Below are 15,690 nucleotides of genomic sequence, written 5' to 3'. Positions count from 1 at the left end.
AATAATTTTATGGTGGGGGGTCACCACAACATGAGGAACTGTATTAAAGGGCCACAGCATTAGGAAAGTTTAGAACCACAGCTCTAGACCTTAGATATAAAACAGTTTGGGAAAGCAAACACCCTGAAGAGTTACACCTGGAGCCCTTCAGGCAGAACAGCACCTGTCACTTCTTAGTCCTCATTTTTTGTCTTAGACTTTTTGTCACAATAACAAATATCTGGAGGGAATAATTTAGGAAGAGGAAAGAATTACTTTGGCTCACAGTTCGGGTTTTTGGTAATGTTTACTTGGCTCTCTTGCATCCAGGCCACAGTGAGACAGAGCATTATGCTGGGGAATATGTGGTGGGACAGACAGAGCAGCTCACATCCTAAGGGACAGGAAGCAAGGGGGTGGGCATGACAAGACAACCTTTATAAGCATACTACCAGTGACTTCCAAAGGAACATCACCAGCTGGAGGCTAAGCCCTGAACACATAGTCCTGGTGGATCTGAGTCACAGCAGGTGTCTGTCCATTTAAAACGGTAGTTGAAGCCCTAAGATTATCCAGGAGGAAAATGTAGGGACTAAAAACAAAGACACTGTGGTATTAGGATTATTAATTAAAAGTATAGAACATTTAAAACTTTATAGTTATAAAAAAAGGAAAAGTACTCTGTACCCATATATTCTTTTAAAATAGTGCATTATAGGTCAGGGATTAGCAAATTATAAGCTATGTGCCAATTTTTGGAGCATATTGGAGATAGAATTAGGTCCTGGAGCAGTCTAGGCCAGTGTTCTAGTGTTGAACATCTTCAGCCCCACCTGTTTTTATATGTAAAGTATTGTAACACAGCCATGTTGATTTTGTATTGCCTTCCACAGTTACAAATACTAAGATGACTGACTTATAAATACTAAGATGTGTACTGATGTTTTACCATAAAACATTGCGAATTCCTCATACAGGTGTAGATAGACTAGGAAGTAAAAGTTCTTTGATTGTTCTGCAACATTTTACTCAGAAAAATCTCAAATCTAGAGAAATTCAAAGAACAGGATTATGAGCACCTTTACCTGAATTCACTAATACTTTCCTACCTTTGCTTTATGTTTTTATATACACCTCATGCATGTATAGGTCTTTGTTGAACCATTAGAAGATTGGTTGTGTAAATGATGACATTTCACCCCTATAATGCCCAGATACAATGTATTTTCTTTTTTTAAAAAAATAATTTATTTAACTTTATTTTATGTGCATTGGTATAAGAGTGTCAGATTCTCTAGAACTGGAGTTACAAACAGTTGTGAGCTGCCATGTAGGTGCTGGGAATTGAACCCAGGACCTCTAGAAGAGCAGCCAGTGCTCTTAACTGCAGAGCTATCTCTCCAGTCCATAAAGTATATTTTCTTAAATAAGGACATTATCATATGCAACCTTAATTTTATTTTCACACCTAGGAAAATTGCCACCTTTTTAAGAATATCTAATATACTTAAGAATGTTCTTGCTTGTCCCCAAATGTGCCTCTGATGCTCTTTTCTTCCTTTTTTTAAGTCCAGGACCTAATCTCAGTACAGTCATCATATACTATACTGATGTGTATTTGATCTCTTTAGTTGTAGTCCTCTGACCTTTATCAAAAGAATGGAGTATTTGTTTGAGAAGAAATGGATAATAGCTGACGTTCAGCCAAACTTGTCAGTATGAAGCGTTCATCAGAGCCCAGTGTAGTGAGTCAGTGTGACTTTAAAAGTGGCCTCTGCCTATGTACATCTGGAATATCCTTCCATCAGCAAGTGTGTTTATTCCCTGTGCAACTTACAGACCATGTTGAAAAGCATGCCAAATGCATGTTTGCACTGTAGTAAATACACTACCTTTTAACAGTGCCAATATGTATTTCACGTTGCTTTTCCTGGCCACTGTTTCATATTAGATACTCTTGTTTCTTAAGTACACTCTGGTTTAGTCAAATATGCTTGAGTGTCTTTTCTTACCATTTTAGATGTGGGAGAAGGGACTGCTCTGAGTGCTCGTACAGATGGCAACATTGGAACAGTAGAGGATGGTAGTGACAGTGAAAACATTCAAGCAAATGGGATCCCGGGAACACCGATTTCTGTTGCCTACACACCATCGTTACCTGATGACAGATTGTCTGTCTCTTCCAATGACACTCAGGTATATATGGGGTGAGGTGAAAAGAAAGAGATGGATGGTCTGCCAGGATCTCAAGCAAGTCTTCCCAGCTGATGCTTTGGGCTGATTTCTGCTGTTTGAAATAAAAGGCTGGGTTTTGAGTGGATTTCTTTCTTTCTCATTGCTATAACTTAGAGCAGTTTTTTTCTCTTTTAAGATGTATTAATAGCTGCATTCCAATTATAAGTTGTGTTTCATCTGTCTTTCTAACCCTCACCGAACTTACACTTAAGAGGAACAGTCTTTTCACATATTCATGGGAAAATGACAGTATCATAGGACAATGAAGAACCTAGGAATATAGGCAGGGCATTTTATCTGAGTCTCTGTTCAGAGCTGCAGAGAAGTCAGCATGGATGGGAGTGGCAGGCCTTCCTCTGCTTCTCTGGTTTATGTGTTTCTGGTCTTTATATTTGGAGATGAGGGATTCTAGAGATTCTCATGATTGGGTTGACCTCTGCCAGTAAATTTTAAAGATTACTCCATTGTCTTATGTCCACCAGAATTAAAAAAATCTGAACTGGTTACATTTAGGAGTATGCTTAATATCAAAGAAGGAATTTTTGGGGTCTTTTGTTTGTTTGTTTGTTTGTTTGTTGTTTGTTTGTTTTTTCATACAAAGTTTCTCTGTGTAGCCCTGGCTGTCCTGAAACTAGCTCTGTAGACCAGGCTGGCCTTGAACTCACAGAGAACCACCCGGCCAGAGAAGGAATATTTTAAAGAACATATTTTGAAGGTATTAATTTAGTGTTGGGTATAAGAATAGCACATCAAAGATCGGTGTGCCAGATTCCACTTCAGGTTCTTCTTGTAGCAGTTGGGAAGAATCCCACATCAGAGTCAATTGAGTAATATGCTAGAAGGCTAAAAGGATTTACACTGCGATATGTCTTCATTTTCATGGTATATTAACTTGTTTAGGAATCTGGAAATTCTTCAGGACCTTCACCTGGTGCTAAGTTTTCCCACATTTTACAAAAGGATGCCTTTTTAGTATTCAGGTCATTGTGCAAGCTGTCAATGAAACCACTGTCAGACGGACCACCAGATCCAAAGTAAGTCATTAGCCATTTGGCTTAAGAAGTTTTTAAGCTTAAAACTTACTGTTAATATAGTGTTTGGGTTTTCATTTGTTCTTCTTGTCCTGTGGAATCTTTAAAAATTTGCTGAAGGGGATATTTTACTTTAAAAAATAAGTACCAAAAATAGTAGGTTCTGAAACTATTGAAATATATACCTTATACTATTTGAGAAAGGATGGGCAGCAATATAGAATAGTAAATACCTGGTACATAGTAGGTGTTAATATATGTTATTGAGTGAATAAATCAATGATTTCGTATTTCCACATTCTGAGTAACATTGGAACTATTAAGGTCTGATGAACTACCTTAAGATGATTTCCATCTCCACTTGTACTAAGTGCTCTGATAAAAGTTGATTATCTAATTCCTATCAAATATAGTACTTTGTTTGTTTGTTTGTTTGTTTGACTCATGTTGGAGCCATCTAGGAAGAGGGAGTCTCAGATAAGAAATTGCCCCATTAGACTAGCCTGTGGGCAAGACTCTGAGATGTTTTCTTGATTGATGATAGATGTGGGAAGGCCCAGACTACTGTGGGACCCAAACTGCGGGTCCTGGATTCTATAAGAAAGCAGACTGAGCAAGCCATGAGGAAGAGAACAGTACTCAGTATTCCTCCATGGCCTCTGCATCAGCTCCTGCCTCTAGGTTCCTGCCTTGAGTTCATTCTCTGGATTCTTGATGATGGACTGTGACATGGAAATGTAAGCCAAATAAACTCTTTCCTCCCCAAGTTGCTGTTGATCAGTGTTTTATCACAGCAATTGTAAGCAAATTTCAATACCTAGGAAAAGGCCATGTTTTGTAGATCGTAATGTTCATAGGTGTTTATAGGATTCCAGTGAAACTTATTTCTGCTTGGAGTTACTAGAATGGCCTTTTTGTTTTGTTTTATTGTTGTAGCAGGATATATTGTACTTGACCGTTTTAGGAGAATTTCTAGAAAAAGGATGTTTTGAAAAGGAATGACTTGAAGAAAAAGATGCTGAAATAGGGAGAAATGTAAGCATTCCTACTTCAATTAAAGAAAACAATCTCTGGAGCATTGGAGTTTCTGATGCAGCTGAAGTCTAGAGAGTCATTACAGGAACTTGAGAGCTGGGGAGGTGGACACACTGGTGTGGAGAGCCCACGGGATCCTCACAAGTTTGCAGGCCAGCTAGCCTGCTCCACACCACTGCAAACAAATACAGGGGAGATGAGGGCCACCACTCAAGCTTGTCCTCTGACCTTGGTCCACAGTCACATGTGAATGTGCGTGCACACACAAACACTCATATGTAAACACTCATACACATAGAAAAAACACTTTTAAAACTTTGTGAGGTTCTGCAAAACACATTATATTTTCTTTTTAATAATTTACTTTATTTTTATTTTATGTACATTGGTGTTTTGCCTGCATGTATATTTGGGTAAGGGTGTTAGATCCCCTGGAACTGTAGTTACAGACAATTGTGAGCTGCCATATGGGTGCTGGGAATTGAACTCAGGTCCTCTGGAAAGGCAGTCAATGCTGTTAACCACTGAGCCGTCTCTCCAGCCCCACATTATATTTTCTGTAGTTTTATTTTGTCACATCATTCTGCTTTAGGGAAAAGCTTGTTTTAGGTTTAGAAAGAAAATTTTAAAATATTTTTAGGCCCAAATCTCAAGAATGAGAAAAATAAGTTATTGCTTCTTCAGTATTTTGAAAATAGGAACTTTACAGAAGTAGAATTAAAGTTATACTACGAAAGAATATTTTTAAAACATATTTCCTTATTATGGAAAATCGTTTTCCCATTAAAAATTTGGCAGCTTTGGCATTTCCTTCTAAATTAAGGGATCTACTTTAAGAAGAAACCTTTGATAATTTGAAGTAAGTTAACATATTAGAGAAGATCCAGGTTGGGCTCCCAGACCTACAACAGGCAAATCACAGTCAACTGTACTCCAGTTGAGGGGATGTGATGCACATAAAACTACACAGGCACACACACACACACACACACACACACACAAATAAATCTTTAAAAATGTCTTGAAGTATTAGGTCTAGTGAGAAAGCTCACTTGGTCAAGTGCTTGCCTTGCCAGCTTGAGGACCTGAGTTTAATCATGTTTTTTTAAAAAAAAAAAAAAAAAAAAGCCAGGATGTCAGGCAGTGGTGGCACAGGCCTTTAATCCCAGCACTTGGGAGGCAGAGGCAGGCGGATCTCTGTTCTCTCTGAGTTCTACACAGAGAGAGTTCCAGCCTGGTCTACAGAGCAAGTTCCAGGACAGCCAGGGATACATGGAGAAACCCTGTCTCGAAAGAAAAAAAAAGCCAGCTAGGGTGGTGGTGGCATGTACTTACAAGCCCAGTGGTGGGATTGCAGGGCCAGACACATCCCTGGGGCTCACTGGCTATAACCAGTTTAGCCTACTTGGCAAGTTGCAGGCTGTGAGAGACAGTGTCTGAAAATTTTAAGAGTGGTGTAGATGGTGCTGGAGAAAGGGCACTCCAAGTGGTCCTTTGGTCTCTGCATGCTCACATACTCACAGAAAGGAGTTGGGTATTGATAAAGATCATTTTTGTTATGACTTAACCCCCAGATGTTTAGTTTTCACAAGTCAAGTGTAAAAAAATGTGATTTGATCGGATATTAGAACTTTTGTGGTTACACAATTTTGTCTTGTATTTATTTTCTTGCTCTGCTAAGTGATGACCTATGGAGTTATCCAGCTTCAATCGTAATTTGAAACTACCTTATAAAAATTGCAGACGTGAAGTTTCCAGTTTGGTATAATTTAGCCCTGCATGGTGGTATATACTCTTATCATTCCATCTTGTAGAGTCGGAGATGGGAGGATTGTCAGCCTGAACTATGTAGTGAGAAAAGTGTAGTCAAGGCCAGCCTGGACTATGTAGTGAGAAAAATGTCTCAGAAAATGTTTATCATTTATCAAATAAGACAATCATTTGATCCTTGCTTCTTTTGTTAGTGTCTTGTACATAACAGGTACATAACTATCTAAAAGGCATTTTGTTTGATGCTAAGAATAGAAAGCTAAAGCATATTTAAAACAAAACTCATTAGAAAATGGCATCCTGCAGGAACTAATTACTATAGGAATTCAGCAAAAGGACGAGGTGAGGTAACTTGGAAGTAGTTGTATGTAGGCCTCAGAACCCCCAGCATGAAGACTATTTCCAGTAGCTATTTCCAGTCTTACCTCTCATTGTTTGTTATTTAAAACAAGCATTTGGGGGTACTAATACTTTTGTATTATTTACCAGAATAGAGTAATAATTATCTTGGAAACAAAAATAACAGGCTCTGATACTACTGGCTCCAGCTTTATTTCAAAGAAGGTGGTATTTTTGAGATGAGCTATTGGTATAAAATTAAGTATTCCTTGTTTAGGTCTGTGATACAACTATAAACATTTTACGGAAGAAATTAACAGCAAAAGTTTCACATACTATGTGAATGTGACTGAATACAGTATTTGGAATAAGTATTAAAAAAATTCCTATAACATTTAATGCTCTGCCTTTGAAATACTGCCTTCAGTGATTATCTTTGGTCTTTTGGACCTGAGGGATAGTTTTCAATGGAGAAAAAAGTATGTATGTGAAAATAATTAAAATGTTAGATAATAAACCGAAGCATGACACAGAACCTTGATTAGAAAAAATAATGAAAATTTTAGCCAAAATTTTTTCAAATTTTTGTTACAGAAGTGTTTAGAATAAGTATTTACATATTGAGATAATTTTAAAAGTTTTAAAGATCTCTATTTCAGAAGAGTGACAAGAATTTCAAATATTTACTGGGAAAGTATGGTTGAAATAATGCTATAATCTAGTGCAGCAGAAGCATTTTTACTGGTGTTTAGGAATTCTGACTAACATAATTAGAAAAGCATTATGTTACAACCATTTCATACTAAGCAGAACAGATATCTTCACTACATTCATGGTCATCTGTAAGAAGTATAGTTGTGACCTTAGTACCATGCTTTTGAAAACAGTGAATATAGTTTTGAAAGAAAGGAATAAGGCATAAACTGCAAGTTGTTTTTATCTTTTCTAGGGGACTAGTAGGCTTATGTTTAAAATATTTATAATTTTACCCATGGATATGTGCGTGCGCACGCACATCAACAATCAGTTACAAGGAAAAAAGAGGCAATGGATCTTAAAGAGGGCAAGGAGGGGGCATATGGGAAGGTTTGGAGTACGGAAAGGAGATGAGAAATAATGTGATTATAATCTCAAAAAAAAAAAGAAATTTAAAAACAGAGTATATGAAGTTTTGTGGTGCCAGAGAAGCACTTGATGTTAGTGGCTAAGTTTATGAATTTGTGGTGTGCAGAAGTGTCTTTGGGTCAGTCTGTTATTACCAAAATGATGATCTTGTCCATATACTGTGCTTTGTGTTTCACTTCCCAGGTCTCATGAGTTACGGTCCAAGATTCTTTCATTGCAGTTACTTCTGTCCATTCTGCAGAATGCAGGACCTGTTTTCAGAACAAATGAGATGTTTATTAATGCTATTAAGCAGTATCTGTGTGTTGCACTCTCAAAAAACGGAGTCTCATCTGTTCCAGAGGTTTTTGAGCTTTCTCTTTCCATATTTCTTACTTTGTTGTCAAACTTCAAGACACATCTGAAGATGCAAATTGAGGTATGTTCTACATTTAGACATTAAAATGTAAGGTTACTGCTGGCTGTTTTGTTTCATGTTACATTAGCATCACATGAAAAGTTCCCATACTGTGAAAGTGTGTGTGTGTGTGTGTGTGTGTGTGTGTGTGTGTGTGTGTGTGTGTGTGTGAAATCATGTGCTTCATTTGTTTATTCAATTAGCAGACATGTGTCTCTGAAGTACTAGGTATTGGTGAAGCATTAAGAGTACCAAATGAAGGAATAGCCTTTGTGTTCAGGAAGTTTGTACTAGTTGAAAAAAACAATAGGTTTACTATAAATGCTACATAGTAATAATTTGGCATGTTCTCTCTCTCTCTCTCTCTCTCTCTCTCTCTCTCTCTCTCTCTCTCTCTCTCTCTCTCTCTCTCTCTCTCTCTCTGCCTGTGGTGTGTGTGTGTATGCATTTGTGTTTTGAGTGTATACAAGTGTTGGGTGCTCATACCCATGTGGAGGCCAGAGCAGAATAACAGGTGTCTTCATCTGTGACATTCAGCTTATGTCCTTGAGACACCCTGTCTCTCTGAACCTTTCATTTTTAGCTAAGCTGGCTGGTCAGCCTCCTTCTAGGATCTACTTGTCTCCATCCACAAATGCTGGAGTTATAGGCATTACACAATCAAGCCCAACTTTTTATGTGATGTTGGGATTTGACCTTAGATTTGTAAGCAGTCAGGTACTCCTTTTTTTTTTTTTTTTTTTTTTTTTTTTTTTTTTTTTTTTTTTTTTTTTTTTTTTTAAAGTCAGGTACTCTTAACCACTGAGCCATCTTTTCCTGCCTGAATTTGCTAGCTTAAAAGAAAGGTACAATACTGAGCCTTCAGAGCTTTACCTTTGAAAGAGGCAATTGAAAGATACACAAAAAAAAGTATGATTAAGCAATAATTTTTCTCAGTTCTTTAAAAGAATACATTACATTATGGGGCTGGCTGGCTAACCTTTGGGAGAGAGAAAGATGTCACTTTTAAAAATGTATTTCTGGATTCATAAAATATACTATACATGCTGATGTGTTTTGATTTTAGTTGGCTTTTCTTAGTCAGTCATGTTCCCCAAATGATTTTAATTTAAATATTCTTAGCTTCCAAGTTAAAATTTTCTTCATTAGATTAACTGTGCTTGCTAACATTCATTATAAAGAATTGTGAGAAATGGTGTTTTCAGTTTTATGAGTAGTTAGAAAAATATAACAGCATATAAAAACTAGGTCATTTTTAGAGTAACAGTTACATTGAAATCTAGGTGCACTTAGGATTGCTCTGAACAAGAGTGTTCAAAATGGTAACTGATGAGTGATAACAGTTACATTAGTGTAGAGTTATGTTTATGACATCACCACCCAGAAGAACTCTGTATCTTTGCACATTTCACTTCTCAAGGCTCTGCAGTGGCAAAGCTGTGTGAAGCCACTCACTGGTGCCCTCTTAGTGCAAAGGGTTCAGAGGCAAAACTCAAAGTTGAACTCCTGTTCTAGAGCTTTGGGATATTTGAAAGACAACCATGCATCTGAATGTTAAATAGTACTTTAAACAGATGTTTCCTTCTGGTAACAGGTATTCTTTAAAGAAATTTTCCTGTACATTTTGGAAACTTCGACAAGCTCATTTGATCATAAGTGGATGGTTATTCAGACACTGACAAGGATCTGTGCAGGTATTTGGAATTCATCTTCATTATTTCCTATAATGAAATGTGCTCATATTCTAAGATTATTGTGTCATCACAGATGCTCAGAGTGTGGTGGATATTTATGTCAATTATGACTGTGACCTAAATGCAGCAAACATATTTGAAAGACTAGTAAATGACCTGTCAAAAATTGCCCAAGGAAGGGGCAGTCAAGAACTTGGTATGAGTAATGTTCAGGTAAGAACCTTTTTTCTTATTTAAATATTTCTAAGAATGAGATGTGCATTTTCTTAAAAAGTCTTTTTGTCTTTATTCTATTTCTGAATTATTATAGGAATTGAGCCTGCGGAAAAAAGGGTTGGAATGTTTGGTTTCCATTTTGAAGTGTATGGTTGAATGGAGTAAGGATCAGTATGTGAATCCCAATTCTCAGACTACCCTTGGTAAGATAACGTTTTGAGTTTAAGTCTCCTCTATTTTAAGTCAGTGATACATTGCAACGTATTTAACGATGCTGTTAAAGTAGTCTTGTGTTGTATTTATTTGTGTACATACACTGAAAGTCTTTGTAAGCATTAAAACTATTTTCAGCTTACTCTTCAATTTTCCAGTTTCGTTATCCTAGCAATATAAAGAGGGGACTACTTTAATCTTCTATATTGACATTTCTTCTTACAGGTCAGGAAAAACCCTCAGAGCAAGAGATAAGTGAAATCAAACACCCTGAGACTATAAACAGATACGGAAGTTTAAACTCCTTAGAATCTACATCATCATCAGGAATTGGCAGCTACAGTACACAGATGTCTGGCACTGATAATCCAGAACAATTTGAGGTCCTAAAGCAGCAAAAAGAAATAATAGAACAAGGGATTGATTTGTAAGTGTCGGATTTGAAAAAGAAATGTTACAGAATATTCTTCAGCCACAAATATGCCACCCTGCCCCCAGTTTCCCTCCATATCTTTGTTTTCTATTTATTCCTTATTGTTCTCTTGGATCTAAAAACTGAATAGCTCCATATTTAGTTCTCCTTCTTCATTGAAGCCTAGCCCAAGCAGATTCAGAAATGCCCAGCCTGTGGTTTCCTCTGAATTAACCTTGCACCATGTATCACGGGCTGTTGATGAGCAGAGGATGTGCACTGTTTTAGTTAATCTGATTTCATAATCACATGACAAATGTAAAATGTGAAAATGCCAGTATTTAGCTTTGCTGCTTTTAGGTTTCTGTTTCCTCAAGTTTAGTTACATGTTTCATTCTTGCTAAGAATTTTATTTTTTTTTTGTTAATATTAAGCAGTCATTTCCTACCCCAACCTGGCTACTTTCCCAGACTCTGAACTTGTGAAAGCAATTTTCCTGCTAAATTTTGTGAAGCAGCCTATAAAAGATCTACAAAGACATTCCTTTTAAGTTTTTCTTGTTTAACCTACAAAATAATAGATTTCTTCCTCCTTTAAATTAAAATCTAATTACATCATTTCCCACCCTCCCTTCCTCCCCCAGCCCATCTCCTGGACCCACCCCATGGACCTTCTCAAATTCATGGCCACTTTTTCTTCAATTATTTCTGATATATGCATATATACATATATACAAATATACGTACATACATACATACATACATAATATATACTTGAATGTATAAACACAAGCTGCTCAGTCCATTTAGTGTTGGTTGTATGTATATGATTTTAGGGCTAACCACATAGGCTCGTCACTGAGGAAGAATATTTCTCCCACTTTAAGCATTTTTAGTTTTCTGTAGTTCTTTGTCTGTGGGTGGGGCCCCATGATATTTCCCCCTTCCGTATTGGTATGCTGTTGCCATTCAGGGTTTCATTCGGTCATTTCACATACACATGTACACACACTCATACACACACACACAGTTGTACTTTGCTCGTATTTGGGGCCTTATTTCCTGCCTTGTTCCCCCTTTCATTGGTCCCTCTCCATTCTGCAAATAACCCTGCTATTCCTTTCTGTCTCTTACCTCTCTCTGTTTCTCTGTGTATTGGTCGGTCTCTCTCTCTCTCTCTCTCTCTCTCTCTCTCTCTCTCTCTCTCTCTCTCTCTCTCTCACACACACACACACACACACACACACACACACACACAAATATACATGCACACACATAAACAAAGACACTTATTTAGAATCTGCATATGAGAGAAGTGTGATATTTGTTGTTCTTCCTTCTGTTTTCTCTAGTTCCCTATTGTAGTGTTTTCTTAGATCTCTTATGATTAACTGTACTGGGATTGTTTGTTCCTTAGACAGCTGTTGGTTACTGTCAAAACATGTGAGTCACTGTAATACCTATAGGGTTATTGTACCATGCTGGTCATTGTAGTTCATTGGAGTTACAGCTGGGTAGGACTGTTGATTGATTCCCTACCTTGGAAGGCATAGTGCCTTCTGGTACCAGGACAGCTAGTACTCGGAGAGGAGGCTTTCAGTCAGATCCAGCTTGGCTCCTCCAAGTTCTGTGTCCACAGAGCACGGTGTTGTCAGCAGTGATTTACCTTTAGCCCCTGGGGACAACCAAGAGCAATAGCAATAACCTATAACATTTTGATAGTCTGTCGGACTCCTGACCAGCAGTTTGGCAGGGGGCATCTCATACTTGGCACTAGGGTTTTGTTAGTCTATAGTTCTGGAGGGAGTAGTGAGGCCAGGTGGGAAAATTTTTTTAATTGTATATGTATACACAGAGACATATGTATTATATGTAATTTTAGTAAATAAATAATAATGTGATTCCTTAAGGCTTTTTCAGACGTTGTTACTGATATTTGACTTTCCTCCATTCATCTCTACATTTTCTTTGTTCAACTATTTTATTGATAATCATCTTGACTGCTGTGACTAGAGCTTCAGCAAATAGGGATATGTAATTCTTTGTGTGGTGTGCTTACTTGAGTTCCTTCAGGTGTCTACTCAAGAATGGTATTAGAGGATCATGTGTTACTACTATTTTTAATTTTTTTTTATTTCCTCCATACTGATTTTATAGTGATTTGACTAACTTGCGTTCCCACAACTATGCATAAGTGTTCTTTTTCCATATGCTACCTCAGGGATATTTGTTGTTCTTTGATATCTTGGTGATAGCCATTCTTACTGCTAAGGTGTAATCTCATTGTAGTTTTGTGTTTACATGATGGCTAACTGTGTTGTATTTCTTTTTAATTTTCTTTATTATTCTGTGTGTTTGATAATAGGGGTGTGGCATGTACCTGCTAAGGTATGCAGGTGGAGGTCAGAGACAACTTTCTCCCATCGTGTGCTCCGGGGATCACACTTGGGTGGTTAGGGTTATGCAGCAAGCACTTTACCTGCTGAGCCATCTTGCTGGTCCTGTGTTTCTTCTTTTGAGAACTCTCTGTTCAGTTTCTTTGTGTTTGTTGATTGGAAGGGGTGTGTGTGTGTGTGTTCAATTTTTTTTAAATACATATTCTAGATATTAATTCCCTATCAGATGTGTAGTGGACAAAGATTTGTTCCAGTATGTAGGCTGTGTGTTCCCTTGGTTTATTGCTTCTTTTACTATGCAAAAGTCTTTTAGATTTATGCAGTATAATTTGTCATTTCTTAGGACTCATGCCTAAATTATTGCAGTTCTTTGAGAAAGTCCATGCCTGTGTCTTGAAGTATTTTCCTCCGACAGTTTTAAGCTTTCAAGTCATACATTTAGCTCTTTGATCTAGAGCTAGAAGTCTGTACAGTGCTTGCTCTGCGAGCGTAAAGACCTGGGTTCAATCCTGAGGGCCCATGAGAAGATGGATGGATTGGTGAGCTCCAGGCCCGTGAGAAACCCTGACTCAAAAACAAGATGGACAGAGCCTGGAAAACAACAACTGAGGTTGACTTCTCCTGGCCTCCCACTCAGGCACACACACAGGATACTTGATTCATTGGAATTGATTTTTGTATAGGGCGAGAGAGAGGGATCTAGTTTGTTTGTTCTTTATTCTACATGTGGATGTCCAGTTTTCTTAGAACCACTTGTTGAAGAGGCTGTCTTTTCTCCAATTTTTCAATTTTTGTGGTTGTTTGTTTATATTTTAGTGTTTTTTATTTTGTTTTGGTCAAAAACCAGATGGCTGAGCTGGGATGTAGTTTGTATGCCAGTATTCCTAGCTCTTGTAATACAGAATCAGAAATATCAAGAATTACAGACCATGTCATCTGTGTGATACCTCTTGCTGTGTGAATGGCTCTAAGGGAGATGTAAATAACGATTTACTCACCGCGCACAGGGCACCAACCAGAGACCAAAGAAACTGTTCCTTTTAAGTCTAGCTCGGTGAGTGAACCAATGAGTTTAATGGGGGTTACTTAGAGGAAGAAGGACAACTTATAGAGGCTATCCAACAGCGAATATCTCCTCCGGCCTCTCTTTACTCCTTAAATTTAATTGATGAGTTAATTGAAAGGGGCTTTTATTGGGGTGAGGAAGCCCAGAGACAGCAGACCCACAGAGAGGAAGACTGCCCGCACAGCAGAGACTCTGGAGAGCCAGCCTCTCCTGGAGGGTTCCTCCCCAATGGAGGGCCAGTCATGTTTGGACAAAGACAGGATGACTGATTGGCTCACTGTGTAAATATGTCATGATCTGGCTTTGAACTTCTGTTGAGCCCATTCATTGGCAGGGAGCCCTACTTTCATGAGAAAAAACCCACAAAGTCTTGGTTTTAAGCTCCTAAATTTTTGTCTTAAGTCAGGAGGGAGAGAAAGAAGCCAGTCAGCCATGTTGGAAGTTTACCATCTTTATTGTCTAGTCATGGCCCCTCTCCTCATCTGTCTGCCTACCAATGAATCTGTCTAACGTCTACTCCCTCTTTCCTCCTCTCAGAGGTCACCCCAACTACTTAGAGCTGACAAAAGGAGTGATGAGGGATGGCCAGCAGCCCAAGTCCTTAGAGGAGGGTGATCTAAGAGACTACAATAAAACTTCATTGATGACAAAGATCCAGAATCTAAGACAGCCCTGTAATGGCAGCATGCATGCTTGGAGCATGCAATACACGTTAGATGGCATCTGTAATACAGAAAAAGTAACTGTTAGTGCTACTATAATTCCTAATGAAGCCATCGTCACGAAAATAGTTGGGGCAGTTTTGTCCTCATTAAAGGAAGAGGACAGTCAAGAAACTATCCAAAGAATCCTTGGCAGGCTTTGTCATAGGCATTAGCAAAACTGATGATTTTCCTGCCACCATTGTCTACTACAAGAAAATACATTCTGGAAAAGTTCATTAGTTTAAGAGCTTAAGGTGCTTTTCATTGGCCAGTGTAAGCTCAGGAGTTGGTCACTTGGTCTCTTCCATTAAAACCTCATGGGGAACATTAACAGACAGTCAATGAGGAAAGTTCTTCAACATTATAAGTAATGTCAAGTCTGTTTAGTTAGTGAGGGGAAACATAATTATTTAGCTGGGAAGACTTGTGTATCAGAATCTTCATGTCAGAAGAACCATGTCAAATAATAAAGTCAGGGAAATGGTCTTCTCTGTATTTAGATTGATAATAACTTGGTTTTGGCAGATGAAAGTGTAACTGTACAATCAGTTATTCATTGCATCAGATTCTTGCATAAGGACTGAACACCCAGAAGCTCTGTAAGAGGAATAAATTGTTAAAGTAACTGTCCTATTGGTGGTGCCGTGAGCAGCAGCAAATGCCTCTGCCCATGAACCAGCTGCAGTGCCCAGTGGGGGTGGACAGTATGAGCGAAATCCGAGTTCCATTTGTTGAAGTCACAACTGGACATCAGCATCTAATTGACAACCTAAAAGGGATATAAAATACCATTGGATCTTTTTTATAGAATTGTTCAGCAATATCCCAGGGACACCACTTGGTTATCCTGAATAATTTCCAAAACCTGTGAGTTTGACAGCAAGTGGTGTTTTTTTTTTTTTTTTTTTTTGTTTGTTTGTTTGTTTTTTTGGAAGCCGCCTGTAGTCATGGAACTTGGGTTGTTAAGGTACAGAAGGACACATTACTGCTGTGAGAAGTACTCTTCCAGAAAGAGTTAGTGTTTTGCAGTTGGTAAATCCAGTTTATTGTATTTTATTTTATTTAAGATTTGCTCTCAG

General features: G+C 38.0%; 1 protein-coding gene across 1 annotated transcript in view; it reads left to right on the top strand.

Moving 5' to 3' along the window:
- Nucleotides 1-15,690, top strand: part of Arfgef1 (ADP ribosylation factor guanine nucleotide exchange factor 1) — a 98,214-nt gene that overhangs the window by 38,775 nt on the left and 43,749 nt on the right. The window contains exons 8-14 of the mRNA XM_028864549.2: nucleotides 2,000-2,175; nucleotides 3,115-3,248; nucleotides 7,698-7,932; nucleotides 9,506-9,605; nucleotides 9,679-9,818; nucleotides 9,916-10,024; nucleotides 10,260-10,461. Coding sequence (XP_028720382.1) covers nucleotides 2,000-2,175; nucleotides 3,115-3,248; nucleotides 7,698-7,932; nucleotides 9,506-9,605; nucleotides 9,679-9,818; nucleotides 9,916-10,024; nucleotides 10,260-10,461 — 1,096 coding nt within the window. The remainder of the gene's footprint in view (nucleotides 1-1,999; nucleotides 2,176-3,114; nucleotides 3,249-7,697; nucleotides 7,933-9,505; nucleotides 9,606-9,678; nucleotides 9,819-9,915; nucleotides 10,025-10,259; nucleotides 10,462-15,690) is intronic.

This window comes from Peromyscus leucopus, chromosome 5 (assembly GCF_004664715.2).
Source record: "Peromyscus leucopus breed LL Stock chromosome 5, UCI_PerLeu_2.1, whole genome shotgun sequence".
Taxonomy (NCBI): Eukaryota; Metazoa; Chordata; class Mammalia; order Rodentia; family Cricetidae; genus Peromyscus; species Peromyscus leucopus.
The sequence above is the reverse complement of the archived record's forward strand: the minus strand, read 5'-3'. Positions and strand labels throughout refer to the sequence as shown.